Source organism: Brachypodium distachyon, chromosome 5 (genome assembly GCF_000005505.3).
Source record: "Brachypodium distachyon strain Bd21 chromosome 5, Brachypodium_distachyon_v3.0, whole genome shotgun sequence".
NCBI lineage: Eukaryota > Viridiplantae > Streptophyta > Magnoliopsida > Poales > Poaceae > Brachypodium > Brachypodium distachyon.
This window is the reverse complement of record NC_016135.3, coordinates 8,402,222-8,429,154: the sequence shown is the minus strand read 5'-3', so window position 1 is coordinate 8,429,154 and position 26,933 is coordinate 8,402,222. Positions and strand designations below refer to the sequence as shown.

Genomic DNA, 26,933 nt, shown 5'->3' with positions numbered 1-26,933 from the left:
CGTTGGAAAGGTTTTTGAAATATGAATCCAATGATATAATTTTTATAACACAAACCACAAATCATTACTCTAATTGTTGGTCAAAGTAAAATCTTAAAATGTGTGCGTGCCATTCTTTGTGAAATGAAGAGAGTATACATGCATGCAGGTGGTGGGAAAAAAAGGGGGGAAAACTCACGGTCAAGATTAAAACCCCATAAACTGTGGGTGTATTTCTCCAATCCGAAACTCGGGCTTCGCTGCCTCGAACATTGGGAAACAAGCACGCCCAAAGACCGCCAAGCGGCCTTCTGAAGTTCAAGTTAGAAAAGATGCCGGCCGAACACCAATTGGACAAATAGTTCACTGTCATGACCCTTAATCTTTCGGCAAAGTATGCCTTTCTACCGATTGTACATATATCAAGCTGTTGTGATGTTTAATTGTACTGTAAAACATAATTTGTTTTAAAAGCAGATATGGTACCTAAGTTCAGAAATGTTAAAATTGGCAGCAATGCTGTCACCCATGAGGATTTAACGTAATTTTCCCTTTTCATCCATGCAGAAGAGACACTTAACCATCACAATTGGTGCTCACAAACGCATTAACACAATTTTCATCATAACCTGTTGCCTAGTCTTTTCTTCAAGCAAAGGGGACTCCAGATAACAGATATAAATCCTCGTCAGGTTCAGAATGCAATAATATATTAGAAACTAAATCTTCTAGCATCAAATATATTTCATCTCTCTCTGGATGATTCCTGTCTTCCACAAGGAACACATGAACTGTATCCTTTACCCCAATCCAACTGCACCCTGGTTCCTTTTTGGCATCGAGACTCCTCAATCTTGTTCTTACCTTCACAACATCTTCCCACTTGCCCAATTTGGCGTAGATGTTAGACATGGCAACATAAGCAGATTTATGCTTTGTGCCCATGAAAAACAACTTCTCAGCAACTTTCTCACCCATCTCTAAATCCATTGAATACCAGCAGGCAGTGAGTAGGGCTCCCCATGCCACACCATCTGCTGGTACAGGCATTGCAGAGATGAACTTCTCAGCTTCTATGATGCGTCCATTCCGACCGAGAAGATCGACAGCACATGTATAATGTTCCACAGTTGGAAGTAGTCCATAGCGTTCCATAGAATGGAAGAACCTCATCCCCTTGTTAACCAAGCCAGCACGAGAACTAGCCATAAGGAGACCCAAAAAAGTGATCTCATTTGGATTTATACGATGCCTCAGCATTCTCCCAAATTCCACTATAGCTTTCAGGCATTGACCATTGTGTGCAAGCCCATTGATGACTGATGTCCAAGAAGCAACATTAGGTGATGTGATGCAACAAAATGCGTCAAGTGCATCACTGACACACCCACATTTTGAGTACATATCTACAAGAGCTGTCCCAACATAGCCATTGGATTCGAATGGAGTCTTGCAGAGGTGAGCATGAACCATTTTGCCTTGCTCAATGGTTCCAACAGTACCACAGGCATGCAATAGAGTAGGGAATGTTGATGGGCTGCATATAATAGACAATCGGCGCATGGTCACAAATAGTTTTAGAGCTTCTGAAGAATGATTATTTTGAATGTAACCAGAAATCATAGAATTCCATGTTATTGTGTTCCTTTCATCCTTTATCTGTTCAAATAGCTTCAGCCCCTCCTCCAACTTCCCATTCTGGAGAAGAACTGACATCATGGAGTTTAAGGTCACAATATTTCTCCGAGGCATCTTCTCAAACATCCTCTGACACTGTTCAAGTTTCCCTTCAATACCATATGCTTTAATCATCAGATTGTAGGTACTTGAATCGTGCTCTGGCATCTGTGAGAAAACTATCTTTGCTTCATCTGTCATGTGCATTGATATAAGCCCCCCAATCAATGCATTGGATGTGATCAAGGACGGCATTTCCAGGTCATTGTAAACCAGCAAGGCATCAGCAACAGCATCAGAACTGCAGTAAAGATCCACAAGAGCACTAGTGATTAACTTATCAGTATCAAACCCACTTCGAAGCAAACAGCCATGAACCGATCTCCCAAAATCCAATGCTCCCATCTTCACACAAGCCCTCAAAACACTGTCAAAAGTGAATTCATTCGGCATCACGCCATGATCGGCCAACATCCGTACAAACAACCCAATCGCCTTCCGACAACAGTCACTCGCACCTCGGGCATAGCCCGATATAACAGCAGTCCATGCAAACACGTCACGAGGTGCAGGCATCCGGTCAAGAAGATCCAAGGCGTCACTCAGCAGGTTGAACCTCACAAGCGCAACGACCATCGGGCTCCACAGCCGCTCATTCCTTGGATGAAGGGTATCAAAGAGCATGTGTGCCGCACTAAGATCAAAGCACGACGAGTAGAAGTCCAGAAGAGACGCCCCAACGACCTCAAAGTTCTCAGAGCCGGACTTTACCACCTGGCAGTGCACCTGTGCCCCAACGCAAAGACGACGCCCGCGAGCACAGGCGCCGAGCACCGAAGCAAAGGTGGCCTCACTGGGGCTCACCCCTGAGCGGTGCATGCGCGCAGCTAGATCGAGTGCGTCGAGGAAACTCCCGCACCTAGCATGACCAGCGACCATGGCGTTCCAGGTGACCACAGTCCGGCGCCGCATTCCGTCGAACAGCCTGCGGGCGGCAGCCGTGTCTCCGCTGCTGAGCAGAGCCGTGAGCCGCATGTTTTGCGCGGTGGGGGATGCATCTTGATAGGGCAGGGTCGATGCGTGCCGCGGTGATAGCCTGCTTATGCGGGTAGCTGGTGGTCTTGGTTTCCAGAAGGCGAACAAATGTTTGGACCTGGAGAGCATGCAGTACTCTCGCGGAGCCCGGAAGGGCCGGCGCTGCGTGGCAGCGAACTCGTACAGTGCCCCGAGCGGGTGGAAAGGATATAGGTTACGCCGGCAAGTAGCCCAGGGGCCCCAGGAAAGCTCCGGAGAAACTGTCCGACGGCCGGGCAGCGGCCCTCTGTGCAACGGTGCCACGCGCAGCCCGCGGGACTTGTTCAGAGCAAGCAGCTTAACGGTAACTTTAATTACTCACTCGGCCCAAATTATTTGTCGAAATACTACATGTACGCAGACGTTTTTTACACATAGATACATCTGTATTTTAGCAAATTTGAGACAAGTAATACCGATCGGAGCGAGTAAATAAATTTAGGAAGTAGAAAAGTCTGTTTTAAATTTCAAATTTGCAGACCACGTCCGGAGAAAACCACGTCTTGCTAATTCGAATTTTGACCTGCAATCCCAGCCTTTTCTGGACGATTTTACTGGTATTCATGTTTGCCTCACCGAGATTAATACTCCCACCATTCCGGTATACCGGGACGTTCTCCAGTTTCAACGATTCCTAGTATACGGGGCCCATTTCTCATGCTCAGAGCGCTTCCATCAAAGCAAGGTGTATCAGATAATTTTATTTTTTGTCCAAGGCCTCGCCTGCCTCTTTTAGAGGTCTAAAACTCCTACCCTACTTTTCAAGCTTGACTTTCAGAAAGCATGTCTTGCTTGGTGGGCTCCCTATGTGCAAGAGGGGTTTGGTCGCCAATGGATTCAATGGAGCTCAACCTTGTGGAGCACTGCTTCTTACAATATCTGCAATGGGGATGAGGGACAAAATCTTTTGCATGCCAAGAAGTTGCGCCAAGGGGACTCTATTCCCCCGTACCTCTTTAATCTAGCCATTGAGCCACTCAACCACCTGCTCGACCTTTCTACAAAGTATTGCCAATTCTCCAAGCAATCGGGGCATGGCATGAGGTTGCGAGTCATATTTCTCCGTCTGATAGAAGACCTGTTGAATCTGTTTGGGCAAACACAGGGTTGCAGGTCAGCATTTAGAAATCTCAATCATCCCCATTCGTTGTGCCGACCTAGATTTGGAGGAAATCTTTTCAGATCCTTCGACGCCTCTCACTTGTTTTCCATGCACCTATTTGGGAAGAGTAAATTACAAAAACCACCACATTAGAGGTTAGGGCTGCAGATGGGTCCATTGGTCAGGTCAGGCCAACGTGGCATGCCAGCCTGGCAAACCAGTCCATTCTCTCTTCTCCCCGAAAAAAAAATTCCATCTCTCTTATTACTCGCTATCTGTTTCCGGCAAGCAGCAAGCGGCGAGCGGCGGCACGTCAGAGGAGCGGCGGCGCGCGGCAAGCAGCGTTGGGCGAGCAACGAGTGGCAAGCAGCACTAGCGGCGGCGCGAGGGTGGAGCGCAGCCAACGGCGCGGGGCGAGCAGCGCGAGCGGCGGTGCGGGGCGAGCGGCACGGGAGCGGCGTCGCGCGGCAAGCGGCCTTGGGCGAGCAGCGCGAGGCAAAGCATTGCCAACGGCGGTGCGGGGCGAGGCACGAGGGGAGCAACAACAACGGCGAGGCGAAATCCACCAAGGCCGCGGGCGGAGTAAGGGATGGCTACTGGGGCGGTGTGAAAGGGGAAACCTTGCCCCTGTATGGGTTTTGATGAATGATGACAACATGGTTGAGGAACTAATGAGTTACACGAAGTGTTTCAGGTATTAGTTCCTCATAAGAGTTGGTTTAACCAGCATCGATGACCCCTAAAATTGAAGTACAGGTACTGGCTTGAAGTATGAAGAGCTCAGTGAAGAACGGTGAAGAACATGAAGCGTAGCATTCTTCATAGGTCTTTCCGTAGCTTTTTTCTTCACTTGAGTATAGGAACGCCGTACTATTAAGGGGGGGTTTGAAGTGTGGAGCTGGTTCAGGTGAAACCTATTCTTCATGTTCAGCTTAGGCGAAAACCATTTTCTGTGTGAGTGTTTTTCGTCGGAGTGAAGAATGAAGCATGTCAGGCTTCACAGAAACTTCCGCATGAAGTCTTCGCTCTGATTTCAAATGTGTTTGAAAATCTGTTGCTTTCGTGCTTGACCACCTAATCTAACTGTTGTGAGACAAAGTGATAAAGTGTGAGCTGGAGTCTCAGGGATCACTTTATCCAACGGGTCACAACGGCTAAATCAGCCGTGTCCAAGGCTATATAAGACGACCCACCCCGAAGAAGTTTGGTGGTGATCCCCAGTGAGTTGTTTTGAAGAACACCTGATAAAACCCTTAGAGCTGAACTGAGTGTGAAGAATGGGATCCCCTCTCTAGCCGAGCACTTGAAGCTTGTTACTCTTGGTGATTGGCATCACCTAGACGGCTAGGAGTCAGCGTTGAAGAGCAATCGAAGATTGTGATTTGCCATCAACCAGTCTGTGAAGGTCCGGAGATCACCTCAAGATCTACCACGAATAACTGGGCGAGACTTAGGTCTTAGCTCAGGAGGATTGGGTGGACTTGTGTGTCCGCGAGTCTTGTTCTAGCCCCCTCAACGGAGACGTAGGATTGTGCCAACAATCTGAACTTCGGAAAACAAATCCCTATGTCTTCAGTCCGGTGATTTCGTTCCTCAACTTTTACTCTCTGTTGAAGTATAACTGATTCATTGTATTTTGTCTTCATTGCTGCTGCTATAAACTTGTTCATCTTTCTTCTTTCCGCTGCTACTCTAAAAATTGCTTAGTGTAATCTCTGTTGTTGAAGTACTGTGACTGTATTCAGTCTTTCATATTTCAAAGAAAGAATTAAAACTGGTCACATTCACCCCCCCTCTGTGACGTACTCGATCTTTCACAGTGGATAGCAGCAGCTACTTTCTCCTCGGTGCATGCCATCCAGGAGCAGGGCGCAACGCTGCTGGTGGTCCAGGGGGATACCGTCCTCCTCCTCGTCTCCATGCGCCTCCCCGCCCCCGCAATTGATGTCGTCCACGCGCACAGTGGGACGCCGCCCTTCTCCTCGTCCACTGCTGCTGTAGATCCGGCGGGCGAGCCTGCGATGATGTTCCTATTGCTCCTCCTCCTCTGCCTCTGATTTGCTCGGGCTCTTCCCGTCGGCCACGCCGGCCGTGAAGGCGAGGAAGATGAGCACCAAAAAGGTTTGAGCTGCGGGATCGCCGAAATAGATGGAGGTCAAAGGCGGCGACATTATTTGGGAGCGGGGGCGCGGGCTACTGGCCACCTTGGCAAGCCTAGCTGGAAGACACGTTGGCCTGGGCCATCACTCTTAATTTTTGGCTTCTTCGCTGGTGAGTGGGAGGTTAACGAAATCTAGTGGTTTTTAGTAACTAAAACGTAGATCGGTACGTATGTGAAATCCTGGCCACTAATGTGGTGATTTTCTGTAATTTACTTATTTGGGAACTGGGGCTGCCGCTCTCGCAGAAAAAGCCTCCCAAGGTTTTTTTCAAACTGCTGCTTGATAAGTTGAGTGTCGTCTGGCTGGATAGAAGTAAAAAATGCTTAGCAAAGGGGTTTTCATCACTATCCTGCGATTGCAATCTCAGCCATCCCAATTTTGCACCTGTCCACGCTCAGTTTGCCTACTTGGGTCGGGAACCGTATCGAAAAATGCAAAAGGGGCTGGCTCTGGAAGGGCGACTTGGCTTGCCCGGGAGCTAGCTGTTTGGTCAGCTGGCGTAGGATTTCTGTCTAAGGTAGTTCGGAGGTTTGGAGATCTTGGATTTGGACAAGTTCGCCAATGCTTTGCTCCTGCGTTGGGCCTGGCTTTCGGATTGGCAACAGTTCCTAATTGCTTTCTTCGGTCCTCTGCAGATTATGAGCTTTTTTCGGTCCTCTCCTCCATTCGGATTGGCAACGGTTCCAGAATTGCTTTCTTCTTTGATCATCGCTGCGTATCCAATCTAAGGGGTTCTTGGGGTGCGGCGGCTATGTGTAAGTTGGTTGATCTGCGATCACCTTGTGTCCAGGTCTTCAAGACACTGATACCCTGGAAGCTAACTTCGGATGGTTCGTATTCGGCCAAGACCGCTTTTACCAGGCACAATTTTAGGAGACCGTTTACCTGGCGCAATTTTTAGGTCTGATCCGTCAAACTTTCAAAGATATTCTGGAAATGATGGCCCCAGAAAAGTGCAATTTCCTCGTCTCAGGTGCCGGAACAATTATTACTGCTTAGTAAACTGTTTGCTATTATGGACGACAATTTATCATGGGTGGCCCCCAAATAATACAATCGCCGAGGAGGACAATTTCTTACCGCAAAGTAAACTGTTGACCAGATATCAAATGTCTCTAGTGAAGTGCAACTGTCAGAACAATTATTTGATCATGAGCCTATTACTGTTAGCTGGCGCAATTTCTTAAGTTCGAAATTGGCTCACTGCCTACGTAACTTGTGTCCCAGTAAGGAAACATGGTTACTGGTGACTCACTCTCAGCACATCATCTGATAGATGCTACAGAATCCGAAAGCAAAGGTTGATGAATAGAACCCTTGTTCCTACGCAAGTCAGTTAGTAACTGATCGAGATAGATCCTAGTTGCTGACTCCACATTTCTGGAGGTTTGGGTAGGACCATTGGTTTGCTCGATTTGCTGAAGAACGTCAATTGCACTAGGTCTGTACACATTCCTCAAGTATCTGAGAGCCAGCACTGGACCCATTCCGATAGTAACAATCAGCTGGAGAATGGAGGGAGAAATAAGATGGTCAGCAAGAATAATTAGGAAGATTAGTATAGCCAACAAGAGTAGACTTACAGCCATGGTGATCCAGTATGAAGGTTGACTACAGAGGCGCCACATGACAGTGTACATCTGAAGTGTTGGCACTGAACTGAGTATTAAGTTGATGATATAGAAGGCTACAAAGTTTCCCCATATGAGGATGACTTGCAGATAAGTGAATGAGCTGAAGTACAAGACACTGTCAATGGAGCACAATTCCGATATGTTTTGGAGCAACGCGATAAGTGAGAACTTACTTTGTATCCAATGTGACAACAAAAGCTTGTAACCAAATGCATCCAGATAGGGCAACCATGGAGATTTCCTCCATGTTGCTTTGCTCATAAGCATTTGTATGGACTGTAATTAAGAAGACAACAAGTGCCTGAAATCACAACAGATTAAATCTTGTTAAGGAAACTACATTTTCAAGGGCAGCAATAGAGTAGCCCGAGTAAGATATCATACACCCAAATACTCATGATTATGCACCCAATTACACATGGAAGAAAAAAAATCATAGATATTTGAAAAGTAGAAAGCTGCATCAAGATCCGCACAAGGAATGACAAAGGAAATGCTAACAGTTCTTCAATTACTACTAAAATGCACACTCCATTTGGTTAGCAAGCAAACCGATGCATGTATCCGTTATTCAGTGCATGTTCAGGTCTAGTAATAAGTTCAGGTGTGTGTGTTTGTGTGTGTGTGCGTGGTGCGTGGTGCGTGCGTGAAAGAGAGAGATCGCAATAAAAAAAAGCAGCAGGTGTGTTGTCCACAAAAGATTGCAGCAACAGAGCAAGAGACACTTGAACAGAATAGTCACTACCCAAGCCCCAACAAATGCATGCACTGAACTTCAATAGATTCTTCAATATACGGAAACCCAGATGAGCATAAAGAATAAAAGAAATGTTATTTTACATGGTACAGCGATCGTCCAAACCATCCAGCAAATGTACTTGGATTTAAGAGCCTGCAAGACAATGAAACTACTCATCAGTGATACTACAGAAAAGCTATGCAACACACTTAGAAGAAGCCATTAACAAATAAAAAAGAGCGAAGGAAAGTTAGACTGTATACCTCCCAGCTTGAGAATAGAGTAAAATCTGGGGATATTGCAGAACTGTAGTTTCAGACATATCCTTGTCAAAAAGTATAGTCATAACGGGAAGACTTGTGTAGAAGACATTATAGGCCATCAGGCTAATCGAGTTGAACAAGCTAGTTCCAGAAAGCCCTGTCACAAAAGAAAATCTAACATAGGATACAGGTCAGCAATTCCATGTGAAAAACAAAGCATCAGCAGAGGCTCGCCAGTGTAATCAAAGATGCTTCTCATGGAAAGAGCATTAGGAGGTGAAACTCACAGAATCTGTATAAAGCAAATCAAGAGTGACTTGTAGAAGGAGTACTGCGAAATAAATGCTGTACGATTGTATGAATATCGACCGTGGACAAGTATCAACCTTTTGAGAAACTTAAACTCTGCAAAACAATGAGAAGATATATATACTTAGATTTGGGATTACACAATGACTGCAACCAGGAACCTGGTCAAATTAGCAAGAGATGCATACTTCCAATGCTATAATCAGCAGCTCTTGCAGCTTGCAGTCCCTCCCTACCACTGATCCCTACTCCAATGTTAGCCTCTTGAATCATTCTTACATCATTACCACCATCCCCAATTGCTAGAGTTAGGTAACCAACGGTTTTCAGGATCCCAACAAGCTGCACAAATGCAAAGAATGTTATTTTGAAGTGTCCAGCAGCTAAATAGCAACAATGCATGGGATGTTTAGAGTAGAATCATGATAGTCAAATCAAAATAGAGAAAGGAAAACCTGTGCTTTCTGCAAAGGTGTCATTCGACAGCATATTGCTGTTCTTGACAGCATGGCCAGTCTAGTGAAAGATTCCATAGAATGCTTCAGAATTATTTCGAGTGTCCAACCATCCAAAACAAATGCAAGATCCTGCAAAAAACAGATTTGGCATACTAACTACGAATCCATCCAGAAGGAACATAGTTTCAGTTTATTAATTTGAATATATCTTTAATTTCTTATAAAAAAGCCAATTGGTGGCGGCGGTACGTCATCTCCTTTTGTTGTAAAAAAACCCTCACCTGTTTCTATTGTCAAAATAAGAGAAACTCCTCTCTTTATAATGCAAACAATTAAGCCTATATGTTATGTTACCATCAGTTGAGCGGAATCCGGCCATATTTTGGTCGAATGGGGAAAAAATGGAAAAAAAACCCTAAACCTATTGCAAAAGACAGGCATGTGGATAATGCTTTTCACCAAAATTAGAATAAGATAGACAGTGCCACTAATATGTAACAGTAACTTTAGTCTAGTATACAAAAAGGACAAATCCTCAAGAGGTCATAAATATGAAATAAAGGCATTCCAGGAAATAGGTATTATTTCAACATCTGATTTTTTTTATGTGTAAACGAACATTATGCTAGACTAGCTTCATGCCCATGCTTTGCTACGGAATCATCAAGAAAAAAAATTACAACTGAAGAAAACATGATAGTCAGCTTATGAACCGAAGTCATAAAGCTTGATGATAGGCTTTTCTAAATTAGAACTCTGAACCCAAACTTATGAAGATTGGAGAGGAAAGGCAGCAGCAGAAACTATGCAAGGGAGGATTATGAGTTTAAGTTTTAACTCGTGGGTTTGTACAATCTACTTGCCAGGAGTGACAAGAGAAATGTTAGAAAGGAGTGAATTGACGACCACCAACTCAAAACTTTATAAGTAGGAAAGATAGGTTGCAGAAGACTTCTGCCTAAAGAATCACAAGACGCTTGTGTAAGGTATACTACAAAACCCAAGACAGATACCTTTCTCTCTGGCGTAGTCTTCATAATTACCAATGCCCTCTCTAAGCTCCTTAATATCTCATCTTCAGTTTTTCCGTTGATTGACAACAATTGACCATTAGACTCTAAAGGACAAGAGTTACAGTGATTATTTTGGCCACTGCATGATTAATGAGCTGCAATACTAATCACACGGTAAACCATGCAGCTGACTTATAACAAAGATGATTACCGAAGGGTGCAAAACAAGATATGCATATTTTATTAACTATGCATACAGTCTGTGAGAATTGTTTATAGCTTAATAGCTTTGTGATATGTATTTCTGTTGATATCACAAATGCATGCTGTAGGGTCTAACAACAACAAAAAACGGATCATATAATAGACAATCAACAACTACTACTCTTCATCTATTTGATGTGTGGTTTTTATTCCTGAAACGCCTGCAGTAGGTCACAATATTTATGCACAATCCTGCTTTGACAGATACAACTTCCCAACTAGGAGGTACAAATGATGATCATTTTCTCAAGTTTATATGTACAGGAACTCCCAGCAACCATCTACTAACTGTAATGTTAAACCCATCCCAACGTCAACATAGTAACCCAAGGTTTCACTGCTTGAACAGATGAGTGGAAAGCAGTAATAGTAACCCAACCGACAAAAGCACCAATGATATTTGAAAAGATTGAAGAGAAGCTAGTGACCATTCATCCTACAATACGAACCATTGCATAATGATGCGACCAGCGGCAGAGAACATTTGCATGGCCAAATTTACTGGATAATCAAATTTCTAGTGATAATACAGTACCAGGTGTTATAAGGTTACAAAGAAGTGCGATTTGAATTGCTGTATTTTGCTTGTCACCAGTAAGCATCCACACATTGATTCCAGCGCTCCTTAGCAATTTAATGGTTTCAGGCACACCATCCTACCAGCCACAACCAACTATGAGGGGCAAGGAAAATTATACAATGGCAACAGATAATTCTATTTATTGCATATACCTGTAGCCGGTCCTCTATGGCAGTAACGCCGAGAATGTTAATGCCTTGCTCTAAGCTGTGACAGACTTCAGCAATTTTACACTGTATATTCGGAAGCTTGTAAGATACCTCAACTAAAAACTAATAGACCTAGTAAAACCAGAAAAAAAATGCCAAGGTGGGGAACAACTTACCTCCCTGTTATCCAGTGAGCAGCTAGCTTCTTGAAATTTTTTAGACCATTCCTTATATTCACCTTCTTCTAACTCACGCCATCCCAAACATAAGGTTCGCAATCCCAAATGAGAATACATTTCTACTGCTTCAAGATAGGTCTTTGTTTGTTGTCCTGACATTTATGTTAAAAAAAATCATCTATAATTGACTTTTATGACAAAAGTCAAGCATTTGGTTATTTGATGCACCCTCTTAAATATCATGCTTTATGATTATATTAAACTTTTGATTGCTGCCCAAACAGGAATCTGACTGAATGAGTACACCCAAAAGGGTGTCTGCATTACATATGTTGCCATGTTAAATGGAGTAGAGAAGCCTCTACCTTCCGTGCGAAAGAAGAAAAACATATGGACATAATATAACTGCAAATCCACCCATGATATCATGCCAGCTGTGCCCAGAAGAAGAAACAAATGCCAAGCAATGGGCGATTAAATAGAGGTCCTGGATCAGCGACATCCACGACATGCTAGCACTGTTGTATTGATCCAGTATGCCCATTATGGTGTGAAGAATGAAAAGCCAAGCAATAGGTGATTCAATAGAAAGGATCCACATGTCACCCATGGGTTTGCCCATTGGTGGGCAGTGGTGCGCACCTCGGCACTAACTGCTCAAAGGGACGGGCGTCAATAATCATGCTCAACACACAATTGACGGGACGCACCATGATGCTAGCGCCTTCAATGCTGAGCATCCTAACACCACACCGGCATGAACAAATATGAGGTAGGAGTTTGGCCTCAGCCGACACAACAGGGCTTCCAGCTGTACTTGTAGGCTTTGCACTATACTAGTATTTTCTTTCTACAATGCATTGAGACAAAGAGCTGTTGTGTTTACAAAGGAAGTTCTGAGAGGGCCTTATCTACCGAAAGACATATTTGCTTCACAACAGTTAAACTAAAAAAATACTGCATTTGAGCATGTATCCAAATACAACATATAGTAAGAAAACTATACTATTAAGTACCTGCACAATAGCACAAAGGAATTTTGCTAAACCAAGTACCTGGATTAGAACGAGGAAAAATAGCTTCATCAGCACCTTTAGAGAGAAGAAGGAACTTCCCGCTCCCACCCTCCTTTACCACAACAGACATTCTTTTGCGGTCAGAAGTGAACTCCAGAACATCCAATAACTCATATTGAAATTTAGAGCTATTGAAACAAATCTCTGTAGAAGTATCAGACAAAAATCAATCAACCTAAATATAGTAGAAAGATTATCATCTCATTACATTACATCGAACTCTTACTAACCAGCACTGCTGCTGTCTTTACTTGTAAGCACCATATTCAGGTTTGAGGCAGCATTTACCAAAGCTTCCTCATCTTGTGATTGTGCTTTGTATGAGATAGCACCATCATTGCTGAAATTAGGAAAGATATGAGGAACGACTCGATCACGAATGGACATGGCATCCGAACTGTTATTTATAAACATAAAAAAGTGCTGTTTACTTGCCTTTTGATAGGAACAACTGTATTGCAAAGGGCCATCACCATCAGAAATTTGACTACATCAGGTTCATTGCTTGAGACAGCATTTAGAAGTCTGGTATCTAGTTAGAGGAAGAAATATCTTTCAGGGAGCAAAATCACAAGTATGTTCCTGCTTTCAGAAAAACATTACTTCCTTATGAAAAATATATTGGCAATCTTTATAACAAATCCGTGAAAACAATGTGCAGTGTAGTTCAATATTGATGAGTGTACAAACAGCACCTTTGCTGCATTAGAATCATGAAGAATAAGTCTGAGATATAAGGTTATTGATTCTAAACATGACATAATAACCCTCCCACCTTTAATACTGTGCATACACTCAAATGTATGTCGTCATCATTGGATGTGTCAGTCAATATTTTTATAATTTTAAACATCAATACGTTCAAATTTACATCAATTCAGGCTAGTAGAATAATGCCATTAGACACATCTTGCAAATTATTTCTTATTATGCATTAAGCTTAATGGAGATCGAAAAGGGTATAAACCGATGTTGTTTCTGTATAATTGTAGAAGGTAATATCTCGAAGGCATCTTTGATTATCCTTGGCATCCACACACATGTAGCGACCAAAACTAAAAGGATGGTTGAATTTATGAGGTATTTAGAACCTCATCAGTTAACAGCATCTGTTTTGAGTTTGCAAACTCACATTGAAACATAATATTTCGCAGCCAATTGGAGGAAGTATTTCATGTTCTACCAAAGAGCTCCAGATACACTTCAGAGTACTTTGAGCAGACAAATGATATGTTTTACATCAAGCATTGCCGTACTAGATAAGAGAAAAATAAAACGAACAACTTCGTCTATAGAATGGGAAGAAAATGAAGAGCAAGTAGATAACCTTTTAAAGCATCTCCACTGTCATCTCCATACTGAGTATTATTTATGCAACATCTTCTGAAGATCATTATATTCTCCGTCAATGTACCAGTTTTGTCACTTAATATATATTCAACCTGTCCAAGATCCTCGCTAATAGCTGTGCTGAAAGAGACACTTCTATAAGCTCTAAGAAATACTCCCTCCGTTCCTAAATATAAGATGTTCTAACTTTGTCCTAAGTTAAACATCTTAAAGTTTTACCAAGTTTATGGAAAAATCTACTAACATCTACAACTCTAAGTTAGTTTTATTCCGGTATGATATATATTTTCACAGTATACTTATTTGATATTGTAGATATTAGTAAACTTTTGTATAAATTTGGACAAAGCTAGAACATCTTATATTTAGGAACGGCGGTAGTAATGAACATATGTTTGATTAACATCTAAATCTATATACAAGGATAAGAATATCACATACTTAGCTGAGTGAGCAGGCGTACTTGTTTCCCTATCAAACATTTGCTCATCGCAGTCAATAAACTTTGCGTATACACCTTTAGCCAAATCAAGAGTAACCTACAGAAATGGAACTCTTTACTTCAACACTCAAATAGAACACACACAGAATTTGTTAGTCGTCAACTCTTTAGAAAGGAAACTCTCTCGAATTGAAGCATCTGACAATTAAAAAACCACTTAAGTTATCGATAAAAAAAATACGAGGGACATAAAAAAAGTGTAAAATGAACTAGAATAAAGGTGATGGCACCTAATAAATGATATTTTCCTTCCAGAAAGAATCAATGAAGTTCACAATCAGAGGTTTCCGTATTTTACAAAGAATTTCTGTAAAAACCGAACCAGACAATTGGTTACCGTAATGCTGGTAGTGTAGTTTTGTTTTATTAAGAGGGGGTCGGTTCAATTTGTCAGAAAATCTAGACTAGCATGTACTATTGTCATGCAATCTCAATCACTTGGCTTATTTTTATAGTCTGTGAGATCATGAGGGAAGGTTTTGCAAACTTGGCTTCCAAGCATGTGAGCAAAGCGGAGGATGAGAGTAGAAATCCAAGGACAGATGCTCGGCTCAGGTCCTCAACTCTATGTCCAATAAAGAATTACAAGTTGCAGGTTGCAAGTTGCAAAGAAACATCTTCGGCGGTATTATTTCCTGTACACTATCATGTACTTGAAGGATCACTATAAAAAGCCTCTTGCAAAGTTCCATTAACAACTGAAGTTCAGTGATCAGTACAGCATTAATGCATTGCAAATTTGTAAGACTTCAAACAAACAGAACAAGGGAAAAAATAGTTAAATTATGAGCATACCTTTATGGAAATAGGAATCATTATTGAACATAATAGCTCAAAGCGCAATGGGATAACCAAGAAATCATACCATGGTCCTTCTGCGGGATACATAAGATACCAATGCTACCCAAGAAATGCAAATAAAAGAATAATCAGATCGAAAAAAATAAATATCATAAAAACGTTCATCCAATAAATCTAAATTAAAAGTACAATAACATGCATGATTCTGCTTGAGGATACTGCTATTAAGAGATAAATATCACCTTACGACCATTGCTATCCTTCCATATATTGCCAGCAAAACCCAGCACGAGAACAACGACAATTTGGAAAACGAATATTGCAACAGTGAGTTTGTCTATCATTGAATCAGCAGCAGTAAGCTTGGGCTCTGCAGTTCCTCTGCTCATTCCTGATTTGGTTTCATTGCCTGACAAAAATGATTCAGACAGCAAAACAGGTATATTCTTTATTCAGGTAAATGCACAGCAAATGCCTCAAACAAATGCACTTGGGGGGAATCAACAATGGGATAGACAAGCATGGTATCACCAAATGTTATTATTACCGGTGTAAATTGCAACTCCGCAAGCCCATTCTGTGTACCTTAAGTAACATGATTGAAGAAGAGTATTATTGATAGCTAAAGGACATTTCTCATTGTCAATGATAGGAGGGAACAAACGCATGTTCGCATCAAATCTTCTTATGTCATTATCCGGGTTAGGGCACTCAAGTACACCCTGCTCAAATCCAGAGAGGGGCTATCAGAAAAGGCATGAGACAAAAAAAATCAAATGTACAAGTACATGAAGGTTCACCTTGACTTTCCCCAATTGATCCGATGACAAGTTAGCACAAATTGAAGGAATGATTCTAGTTTTCAAGTCAGTTTCACCATCTAAAGCAGCAGTCTGAAATAAAGTGAGAAACCTTGAATTAGCTATACTCACAACAGCCAGAGTAAATTTTCTACTCCCTCCGATCCATATTAATTGTCGAAATATTACATGTATCTAGACGCTTTTTAGGCATAGATACATCCATATTTGGGCAAATTTGAGACAAGTAATATGGATCGGAGGGAGTATAAAGTTCCATAGTAATAGTTGACATGATGGAATTCGAGCTGCAGGCTATTTGTGTAAATCATCATAAATCAATCACGAAAGTAAATCAGATCTATCTCCCGATATTGATGGAAAAGGAAACACAAAATGAATTATCCTTCAGAGAGAGCATCCCAGCACATTTTTCCATAATGTCTTAATTTACAAATATCTACAGCTATGCCACAAACCGTCTACAATACAATATATAGGTTTATCTATGCCAAGTTTCTCATTTGTGATATACTCAAGAGCAACAAAGCAACATTATTGCACATAGCACAAGCTTGAGTTCAAGGTGTACAATCTACTTACTAAGATACATATTTACTATATAGAACATTTTGGAATGGCTCTTGAAAAGCGGTTACCATTAATCAATGTTTTGAGACATGAAAATAGCATGGTTCAAAAAAGCAACACTTAAGCGGGCTAAAGCTCTGATCGGTGGGAAAACGCCTAGCTTAGGCCCTAAGCGACTACTTAGGGCGTGTACAATGACTGACGTCAGCCTTTTCTTAGCAATGCCATGTAGGATAATTGCTGACGTAGAAGAGAGAGGAATGAAGGCATCAGCCTTCTCTTAGCTAAGAGATGATCTCTTCACAAGGATAAGGCAAAAAAAAGGCAAATTCCCATTGTACTAGGTTTCGCCTTTTCTTCACATTTATTTATTTAATTTTATTCATCTAACCATTAAATTGTAAGATAAGCCAATAAGAGATGACATATTGTACAATATGTTTTCTTGTCTTTTCTAAATACGTGGAACACATAAGAGAAGGCTGTCTTATCAACCATTGTACATGCCCTTAAGCGCTGATAAGGCCCATTAGCACAACTCTCTCCCGCCTAATTCCCTCCAAGGATCCCTCCAATTTCTCCAATTCCCCTTGATTTCCTCCAAGGATCCTGCCAATTTCTCCTCGGCGAGCAAGAGAATCCCGCCAATTTCTCCAATTCCCCTTGATTTCTTCCAAGGATCCCACCAATTTCTCCTAGGAGAGCAAGAGAATCCCACCAATTTCTTCAATTCCCCTTGATTTCCTCCAAGAATCCCGCCAATTTCTCAAAAAACAGAGTTTGTATGAAATGCTTAAGCTTCAATTCCTCTGAGCGGTGCCTCACCGCTCGCTTAGCGCTTAGTGCTTTTTTGAACCATGGAAAATAGAAGTGCTATCAATAGAACTAAAAGTTATTTGTTTTCGGTAAATCATTAAACTTGCCATTAATCCTCGGGTCTCTGAAGTCTGAACATGCTGCTGTTGGCAGCTCGGATCTGTTTAATAATTTTTTTTGCTGATGTGGCATGTGGTGTTGTTCATGATTCAGAAGAATGGAGCAGGGGGGTGGTGATGTACTCTCGGCTATGATGTTTCCCCTCCATGGCATTCGGAAAATAGGAAACAACAAAAGTAGCGCGTGTGCATATAAAAATCCCAGCATTTTCCCATCCTCCTACATATTTACTTTCTCCATCCCCCTTATTCTGCTCTTTCATATCCTGAGCATTGGATAAACCTCAAGTTTATCAAGAGCAAACAGGAGTGAGATGACCTAGTTGCCGTTATATAATATTACAATGCATGTGTTGTGGAAAAATTGCATTTGAGTTGATGCTCACGGATGAAACCAAGGAGTGCGTTCTTCAAATTTGAAATAAAGTGATGTGTACCACACAACATGGTAAACACCAACCGAAGATAGCCAGATGGCGCCAGCTAGGTTGGACATGGTAAACTGAATATATAATTTCCTTTCATGCGGCTGACCAACTTAGCCATCAAGATAGCAATATCCAACTTAAGGTAAAAGACCTTCTCTAGTAGAAAACTAATCTTTACAGACTGCAAGGAGATAACTAATAGATAGATATTGTTGCAGCTGACGTATGTTGCTATTATTGCCATGTCTACAGCCGGCCAGCTGTAGGCCTGAGGCCCATGTCCTCCTACTCTCCACCCATGAGCCGTGACACAAAGTAACCACGAGGCACAAACTATATGTGTTACATAAGTTTATACCACTGTTTGTTTCCATAGAGTACTAAAACGGTGTGAACTAACTAATCAACTGTAACTGTTTGCTGTAAGACCAGGATTAGAGAACATCTCCAAGAAAAAACTGATTGGCGCAGGCACAGAATCTAGGTAAATTATATGTACAATGGTGCTTCCTTGATTTGGTCCCTAAAAGTTAGGCAGTTAGCATTCCTGCAATTCAGATACTTATGGAGTTGCGACACTTCTTGTAGATTAGACATGTTTCAACCTTAACTTTGGATTCCATGGCTTTAGCACTCCAGGTGATCATGTGAAAGTCATGTGCCCTCCTTGTGTCAATGCCAGAAATTGAGGCAGACATTTCATATTTCTATGGTTGCACACCACATAAGCAACATCTGTTGGCTAAGAGTTCAACGACATTTCATGTGAATGGTAGAAATATTCTATTACAGGGCAATTAATTACATTCAACTTTTAAGTATAGGAAGTAATGTGGCACAACGCTAGTATTGTCAAGACAAAAAAAATGCTTGCCACTATCAGAATTATTTTAACCACATCCAATTGCTCATCATATATTAGAGAACATTTTTTTCAAAGGAAACTGCAAAGGAAACCCCTACAGTATAAATAGAAACCTAAATTCGCATCCTTGAGGACTTGAACCCATGTGGTGGCACTGTACATTCACTCCCCCAGACGCTTGCCCATATTAGGGAACATCGGTTTTACAAACTGGGGAAATGGAGTTATGAGGTTCAGATTCTACACAAAAGTACAATGTAATAACTGCACCATCTGTACAGATGCATGAGAATCACTTCATACCTATCAGTTTAGCAAATATGCATTCCACCCCCATATTCTCATGAACCGACATGCAAAAATTCAAGTCAATTTAATATATACACTAGCTAAATGCACATGCATTGCTACTTTACTATTAATATATTTTGCAGAAGTTGCTTAAATGCATTTTCGCCCTTATGTTCCCTAATTTTGTGCTGAATAACTATCTCAAAATATACATGAATACAGTCACCATATTGAATCGGTGCAATTACATCATTTCCTAGCAATACAGGAAACAGTCTCAATGGAATGAACGAACGACCACCAACTCAGACCTTTATAAGAAGTAAGGAAGTAAGGATAAGCATAGGTATGGCCATCTGAGCAGATTCTATCATACATCCATGTAGCAGGAATAGCAGAAAGAACAGACTAACTGATGCTGGCAAGTAGGTTCATTTACCTCAACATAACAGATGCCTTGAGGATCAGAAGTTCCAATAAGAACAAGATCGCATGGTATCTCGTCATTCTCATGGAGCCACACTATATTTCCCACATGTATTTCCTGTGCTTTGATCTAAACGTAGATAAACAACTTAGTATTACAGTCAAATATTCCAAATATAAGCCCTAACTACGGCAAATAGAAATATGCAAAATTGGCTCTCCGACAAATGGAGATAAGGTATTTGCTTGACGATAATAGAAAATCAAGAAATCTATGATGGGCACTACAAAATTATGGTCATTTGCTACAGCACAACAGGCCCATCAGTAGAAGGTTAGTTCAAATTTAGGGGAAAGAAGACAGTGTGAAAACTGAAAACTAATACTCCCTCCGTCCCATATTAAGTGACTCAAATTTGCCCAAATATGGATGTATCTATGCCTAAACAGCGTCTAGATACATGTAATAGAAAGTCACTTAATATGGGACGGAGGGAGTACATTGAAGAACATATATTACAATTAAGCCCTACAAAATCTGATAATATGGCCATCAATAATGAACGATTATTAGGCCTTATATTGAAAATAAGTATTTGGCAAATAGGACATCTCACAACCCTGCTCTGTCCGAAATTTTAAAACAGTATTACTTCAATGAATATAGCATGTTCTGCCCATTGACCATGCTTACTAATTTGTTATGGCCATTAGAGAATTATCAGCTTTTCGGTGTCCTCTAGCAAACGTTATATTTTTGCAGCATCAACACTCCACAGAGCTATTTCCCCCCTTAAAAATAGAACCTAATTCATTTTACTAATCCAACCATGAAAGGAACATTGATAGCTCCTAGTTTATCCACATTTGCCAATATGGTGATACATAAGAAACAGCATACCAATGCTTGCACTCCTAGGTATTTACAGGGTACCAATGGTCATACAAGTTCAAAGAAAACAAAATAAGAAAATTACAAGTGAGTACCTTTAAGCTTTATGCTTTGAAATATAGAGGTAAACAGTTAAAGTTAGCCAGGGAAGGCTTAAATAAGAAGGTTGTGTCGAAGGCCTGATTATAAGCTGTGCACACATATATTTTCTGTTCTCCAAATAACATGTGTCCAGAAAGAACAAAGTATGCAATACATAATGTCCATCATTTTCCATGAACAGACCGACTGATGTGTTACCACATTTCCACCACCCAAGTCCCATGCCCTCAGAGATCAACATTTTTCATGCTCTTTTTAATGCATGTGTATTGCCGAACAATGTGTAGGACTACCATCTGATAAACGGCAAGCATATATTGCCAAACCAATTGCTGAAAGACAACCATGAAAATAGTAACATATAAATTGGAACACAGAATTCTAGAACGCAGATATCATACCTTATTCCTACACGAAACTTAAACACACGAAGTTGCAGACATGGCTCTTTTGGTGATCCACGGGAATTTTGGAGGAATTTTAAGAGAGAGAAAGTGCATGCAAGACACAAAGGAGAATTGCAATGAGGTCTAACCTCTTTATAGAAATCCCATGGAATAGGAGTGTAGGAATTCAATCAGTATGAATTCTGCTTGTCTCACTCATTTGATCAAAAGGGCCACTACGGGAATAATCATGGGTTGAAATCCTAACGAATTCCTATGAAAAAAATGTTCAACCCAAAGGGATCCCATGGAGTTTTGGGAGCTCCTTTCTTCTACCAACAAATGCTACAAGCTACGAATTTGTGGTACAAAATGTCAAACTAACAAAGTAACACATTATGGCTGATGCAAACAAGTAACAATGAGTTCAAATATTGATGGCAACTTGTAATAGAATAACTGCCTGGAGAAGAGGAAAAACCTGTCCACGGATGCCATCCTTTACCACCCATACTTTCCTTTCGTTTGCTTTCTTGTCTGAAAGATACCTATTGTAATCGTCCCAAGCTTCTTTTGAAGCAGAAACAATGAAGATGATGGCAAGTGGACCCCATGTAGTCACCGGACTTACAGGAGTAATTCGGGACCACAACTGAAGGCACGCGATTAGTAGAAAATACTGATTCATGAAACGCCTGAAATATTTAGAAAAGTGAGCAAAGAAGGAATGTAATTTAATGCAGAAATAGTGGTGGAATTAAAATTCATTAGAAATGCGGAACAATAGTGCTAAGGAAGAGCACAGGCCTCACGCTCCCAGGTCAGAGGTTTATACTTGACGGTCATGAATGACAAAAATACCACAACAGTAGAAAATAAATCAGAACCTGACCTGAATTGCTCCAATAAGTTCTTAGGGAGAAAATTCCACAGCGTGTATTTGGTATTAGAAACTCGATTGTCACAATAGGACTCCCCGCAGGACTCGTCATTGACATAGACAAAACGTTTCATTGCTGACCTAGATGTCACTTCCGTGCCATTAGTGTACTGCACATTGATCACTCTGACGGAAAGAGAGTCAATTATGAAAATAAAATGAAACGATAATGATAGCACAAGTACAGATTATACGAAATAATTGTGTTCCAAAATATAAACAAAAATGTGCATTCCTATAAATTCGAAGCATTTTTTGCAAATTGTTGCTGCATAAGCAAATCAGGTATAAGCTCTTGACTCTTCTAGCTAAAGAAGGCAACAACTGCTAGGGAAACAAAATACAAAGCGACAAATGGATGATCCTGTAAAAACAACTATTGCACAAATATTTTAAATGGCTTCAAATTTTCCAATGGAACTGCACGGTCTCATAACGAGCGAAACAGATAAAAAGATGGAGTAATACACATTAGTAATCCTATGCCACAAATAATCTTAGAACGGAATCCAATTATCCCAAACGTGGAGAATGGGAATCGAATCAGTGAGAGGTGCTCACCACAAATCGCATTCCTCTTCGCGTGCCCGTACAGGTCGCCGTCCGGTCCTCGGCGGCGATGGGGTTTTCCTCGTCAAGCCGCCGTCCTAGCGGATCGCTGCATCTTCGGTCAGCGGTGGCGGAGATGGGGTGCGGGCAGGTCAAGGAGGAGTGTGAAGAAGGGGTGGCGGGTTTGCCTCTTGGAAGCCGCCGCTGGTCGCTGGAGACTCCGGACTCTCTAGAGCAAGACGGCGCCCGAAGGAAGAGAATGGAAAAACGGGGCATATATCTCAGCATATGCCCTTTCAACCCATTGCCGCGTATTCAGGGGTTCGGTGTACGTGTCAACGTGCCGCGTTTTTTAGAGAAAACGAGCACGGGAGGCGGCGGAGAAAGTTACGCTACTGGAGTCGGGACTCGGGAGTACCCGAGGAGGAAGACGAGCCAGGGGCTGGGGCCCGTGGGCTCACAGGGAGATGGGCCTGAAAAGAGGGGCGCGGCCCAGTCAGAAGTGGATGTGAATGGGCTTCGGTCCACAGTTATTTTTTATGACCCACTGGGCTCCCCCGTTGATTTCCGTTAGAGAAACCGCCAGTCATTACAAGAACAATGTCTCAAACTAAAAACTGAAAAGAAAGAAAAAAAAGTCAAAACAAAAAACACAGCAGCAGCAGCCGGGAAATCACCCTACAGCACTATTACAGCACTTGTTCAGCCACAGGCCACACGCCAGCAAAAACGCCTAGCAGATCAACCATCCAGTCTTCTTGTCGTCGGCGCCCACCCATGTCGTCTAGGAAAAGCTCCAGTGAGCACCCTTTTTAGCATCATCGCCCCCATCTCCAGCTTTCCTCGGCTTGGTTCCTTGCAAACGAGCCCGGGCAACAAGGTGATTACATATCTGAAATATGAGCACTGACGGATCAGCAGGAAAGCGATTTTTGAAGCAGGCTGCATTGCATGTTTTTCAGATGGTCCACACAAGAGTCGCTCCACCACTGAGCACCAAACAATGTTGGTTAGCAGGGAAGGACAACAACCAGGACCCAAACATCTCTGAACTGTAAGTTCGGACAGAATTTAAGGCCAAAAGCACAGAACATCACCCCCCAAACGAATCTTGCCAACACACACGAGAAAAGAAGGTGATCCATTGTCTCTGGTCTGCTACAGAAATGACAATGAAGATCACCAGTTCAGCCCCTCAGGTTATCTTTAGTGAGAATTCTGCCCTTAATCATCAGCCAAAGGAAAATTTTCACTTTCAAAGGGATCCCTTAGAGTCCACATCTTCCTATTGTTCACATATCTAACAGAATCACTATCAGATGATAGAGTCACTTGGTCCAGCAGGGCAAGGACCTGAGCCCACTGATCAGCAGTTTCATCAATCAAAGTTCTTCTAAAAAGTATAACCTCAGGGCCTCCAGCCTTCACTTCTTGGAGAGAGATTTGCTTTGTGAAAGTAATATCAAACAGCCTTGGGAATCTACAAATCAGGGGTCCACCTGGATCCCATTCATCTTCCCAAAAAATCTGGTCTTAGCACCATTACCAACCACCCTCATAGTAAAGTGCTGGAAAATGGGGTTGACACCCACCAACCCTTGCCAGAAGTGTGTAACCCCTTTCCCACACACCACATCAGGGAGAGATAGCTTGCTACTACGACTATTGCTACTACTAGCGATAAAGTAAAGCAATTACATGGCGATTAAATCATTGACACGAAGGTCATACAATAATTAATGAGACAACCATACGGCTCCTGCCGGTTGCCAAACTCATCGACATGCAAGTCGTGAAATATTACAAAACATGATCATCTCATACATCAAATATATTATATCATATCTTGGCCATACCACATCACATGCCCCTGCAAAAACAAGTTAGACGCTTCTACTTTGTTGTTGCATGTTTTACGTGGCTTTAGGGGCTGCACTAAAAGAACCGTTCTTACTTACGCAAAAGCCACAACGGTGATATACAAATTGCTTATTAACCATATAGGCCTCCCATTGCAAATCAGATTTCAACTATAGTGGGAGAGACAGACACCCGCCAGCCGCCTTATGCAATACAAGTTGCATGTTAATTGCGGAACCGGTCTCTTGTGCGAAGACAAGTAAGGTTGGTCCGAGCCGCTTCATCCCACTATCCCGCAAAATCCGATAGTGCACAAAGGAGGTGCAATATGAACATCAACGCCCACAACTAAATTGTGTTCTACTCGTACAAAACATCTACGCATAGATCTAGCTCTGATACCACTGTTGGGTTCGTTGCATAGGAAACAAAAATTTTCCTACGAGAAGTGCGGAAGAAACCCAAGAATATATATACTAGATGTATGTAACGAGAGGGATCATGAACACCATACCCTCGTAGACCGCTAAGCGTTACGATCACGAGATCGTTGTTGGTGTAGTGGAACTTTCAATGAGATCAATCTCAGTGCCGAACGGACAGCACCTCCTTGGTATCCACACGTTCAGCTTCACGTTATCTCCTCCTTCCTCGATCCAGCAAGCGAGAGGGAGAGGTAGACGAGATCCCGGCAGCACGACGGCGTGGTGACTATGGTGAATATTCTCACGGGCAGGGCTACGCCGTGCGCGTGAGAAGAGGAGGAGAGGAGGGCTCAGGGGAGAGAGATCCAACTGAAAGCTTGGGGGTGTCTCTCTCCCTTGCCCCCCCTTCTATTTATATAGGGGTAGAGGAGGCGTGGCCGGCCAGGACTATCCCGCGGCCAGGACTCTCCGGCGGCCAGGACTCTCATGCGGCCAGGACTCTCCCGCGGCCAGGACTCTCCTCCTGGCCGCATGGGCCCTGTGGGCTAGCCCCTCGGCCCATTAAGGCCAGGGTGCTCCCTCACAGGCCCATTTAGCCCAGGGATAGGTGGGCCTCAAGGTGGAACCCTCCGGATCCCTCCGGAACCTTCTAGAAGCTTCCCGGTCAAAACCGGGAAATATTCCAAACTTTCCAGAACCCTGAAAACAACTTTCCATATATAAATATTTATCTCCGGAACATTCCGGAGCTCCTCGTTGCGTCTAGGATCCCATCCAAGACTCCGAATCATAATTCGATATCATCATCATTTATCTCATTTAACCCAAGCAACATGAAACGTTAAGTGTGTGACCCTACGGGTTCGAGAACATGTGGACATGATCAAATATCAATAACCAATAGCGGGACCTGGATGTCCATAATAGTTCCCACATATTCCACGAAGATCTCATCGGTTGAACCACTATGTCGAGGATTCAATTAATCCAGTATCCAATTCTCTTTGTCTCGCGATATATTACTTGCCCGAGATTTGATCGTCGGTATCGCCATACCTAGTTTAATCTCGTTACCGGCAAGTTCTCTTTACTCGTTCCGTAATATAATACCCCCGCAACTAAACACATTAGTCACATGCTTGCAAGCTCATTAGGATGTTATATTACCGAGAGGGCCCAGAGATATCTATCCGTCACAAGGAGTGACAAATCCCAGTCTTGATCCATACAACCCAACAAGCACCTTCTGGGATACCTGAAAAACACCTTTATGATCACCCAGTTACGAGATGACGGTTGATGCCCACAAAGTATTCTTCTGGTACTAGGGAGTGGCATGATCTCATGGTCTAAAGAAATAATACTTGACATAATAAAACATAAGCAACTTAAACTTAAGTGACACGATCAAAAGCTATGTTTAGGTTTGGGTCTGTCCATCACATCATTCTCCTAATGATATGACCTCGTTATTAAATGACAACACATGTCTATGGTTAGGAAACCTTAACCATCTTTAATCAACGAGCTAATCTAGTAGAGGCGTATTAGGGACACGGTATTTGTTTATTTATCCACACATGTATTTGAGTTTCCAATCAATACAATTATAGCATGGGCAATAAACATTTATCAAGAACAATGAAATATGATAATAACAAATTTATTATTGCCTCTAGGGCATATTTCCAACAGTCTCCCACTTGCACTAGAGTCAATAATCTAGTTTACATTGTAATAAATCTAACACCCATGGAGTCTTGGTGTTGATCATGTTTTGCTCGTGGAAGAGGTTTAGTCAACGGGCCTGCGACATTCAGATCCGTATGTACTTTGCAAATCTTTATGTCACCATCCTTGACATATTCACGAATAGTGTGAAACCGGCGTTTAATATGCTTGGAATTCTTGTGAGACCTCGGCTCCTTGGCGTTGGCTATGGCACCAGTGTTGTCACAATAGATGTCCATGGGATCCAACGCACTCGGAACCACACCAAGTTCAGATATGAACTCCTTCATCCAAACTCCTTCCTGTGCCGCTTCTGAAGCAGCCACATATTCCGCTTCAGTTGTTGATGCTGCCACAACGCTCTGCTTGGAACTCCTCCAGCTAACTGCACCACCATTCAA

At 42.2% G+C, this 26,933-nt stretch overlaps 2 protein-coding genes across 5 annotated transcripts; both read right to left on the bottom strand.

The window, feature by feature from the left end:
- Positions 1 to 627: 627 nt before the first annotated feature.
- LOC100830488 (pentatricopeptide repeat-containing protein At2g13600) lies at positions 628 to 2,691 on the bottom strand. Its single transcript, XM_003581065.3, has one exon. It carries the CDS (start codon positions 2,689 to 2,691, stop codon positions 628 to 630), a length of 2,064 nt encoding a protein of 687 aa, XP_003581113.3.
- A 4,295-nt stretch (positions 2,692 to 6,986) lies between these two features.
- Positions 6,987 to 22,894, bottom strand: LOC100830179 (phospholipid-transporting ATPase 2). 4 transcript variants are annotated; one of them, XM_010241468.3, is made up of 25 exons: positions 22,529 to 22,893; positions 21,920 to 22,093; positions 21,509 to 21,722; positions 19,661 to 19,777; positions 16,112 to 16,204; positions 15,859 to 16,033; positions 15,554 to 15,720; positions 15,306 to 15,410; positions 14,450 to 14,547; positions 13,986 to 14,128; positions 13,094 to 13,190; positions 12,889 to 12,998; positions 12,638 to 12,802; positions 11,580 to 11,734; positions 11,407 to 11,487; positions 11,210 to 11,330; positions 10,411 to 10,514; positions 9,395 to 9,526; positions 9,128 to 9,281; positions 8,918 to 9,035; positions 8,631 to 8,804; positions 8,469 to 8,520; positions 7,802 to 7,929; positions 7,578 to 7,728; positions 6,987 to 7,499 (listed from the first exon to the last, which is right to left on the bottom strand). In XM_010241468.3, the coding sequence occupies exons 2-25, from the start codon at positions 22,039 to 22,041 to the stop codon at positions 7,260 to 7,262; spliced, it is 3,216 nt and encodes a 1,071-aa protein (XP_010239770.1). In that variant the 5' UTR covers positions 22,042 to 22,093; positions 22,529 to 22,893; the 3' UTR covers positions 6,987 to 7,259. The 4 variants fall into 4 exon arrangements, with proteins under 4 accessions (XP_010239770.1, XP_024311414.1, XP_024311416.1 ...); XM_024455646.1 differs by having other exon boundaries at positions 21,920 to 22,048; XM_024455648.1 differs by having other exon boundaries at positions 7,414 to 7,499; positions 7,578 to 7,648; positions 22,529 to 22,894.
- Positions 22,895 to 26,933: the final 4,039 nt, after the last annotated feature.

Coding starts and splice junctions, on each gene's coding strand:
- LOC100830488 (XM_003581065.3), bottom strand. CDS start 2,691: ATGCGGCTCACGGCTCTGCTCAGCAGCGGAGACACGGCTGCCGCCCGC.
- LOC100830179 (XM_010241468.3), bottom strand. CDS start 22,041: ATGAAACGTTTTGTCTATGTCAATGACGAGTCCTGCGGGGAGTCCTAT. Junction 14,548..15,305: donor TGATTCCTATTTCCATAAAG/GTATGCTCATAA, acceptor CCATTTCTGTAG/GTTACTCTTGATTTGGCTAA. Junction 14,129..14,449: donor ACGCCTGCTCACTCAGCTAA/GTATGTGATATT, acceptor TGTCTCTTTCAG/CACAGCTATTAGCGAGGATC.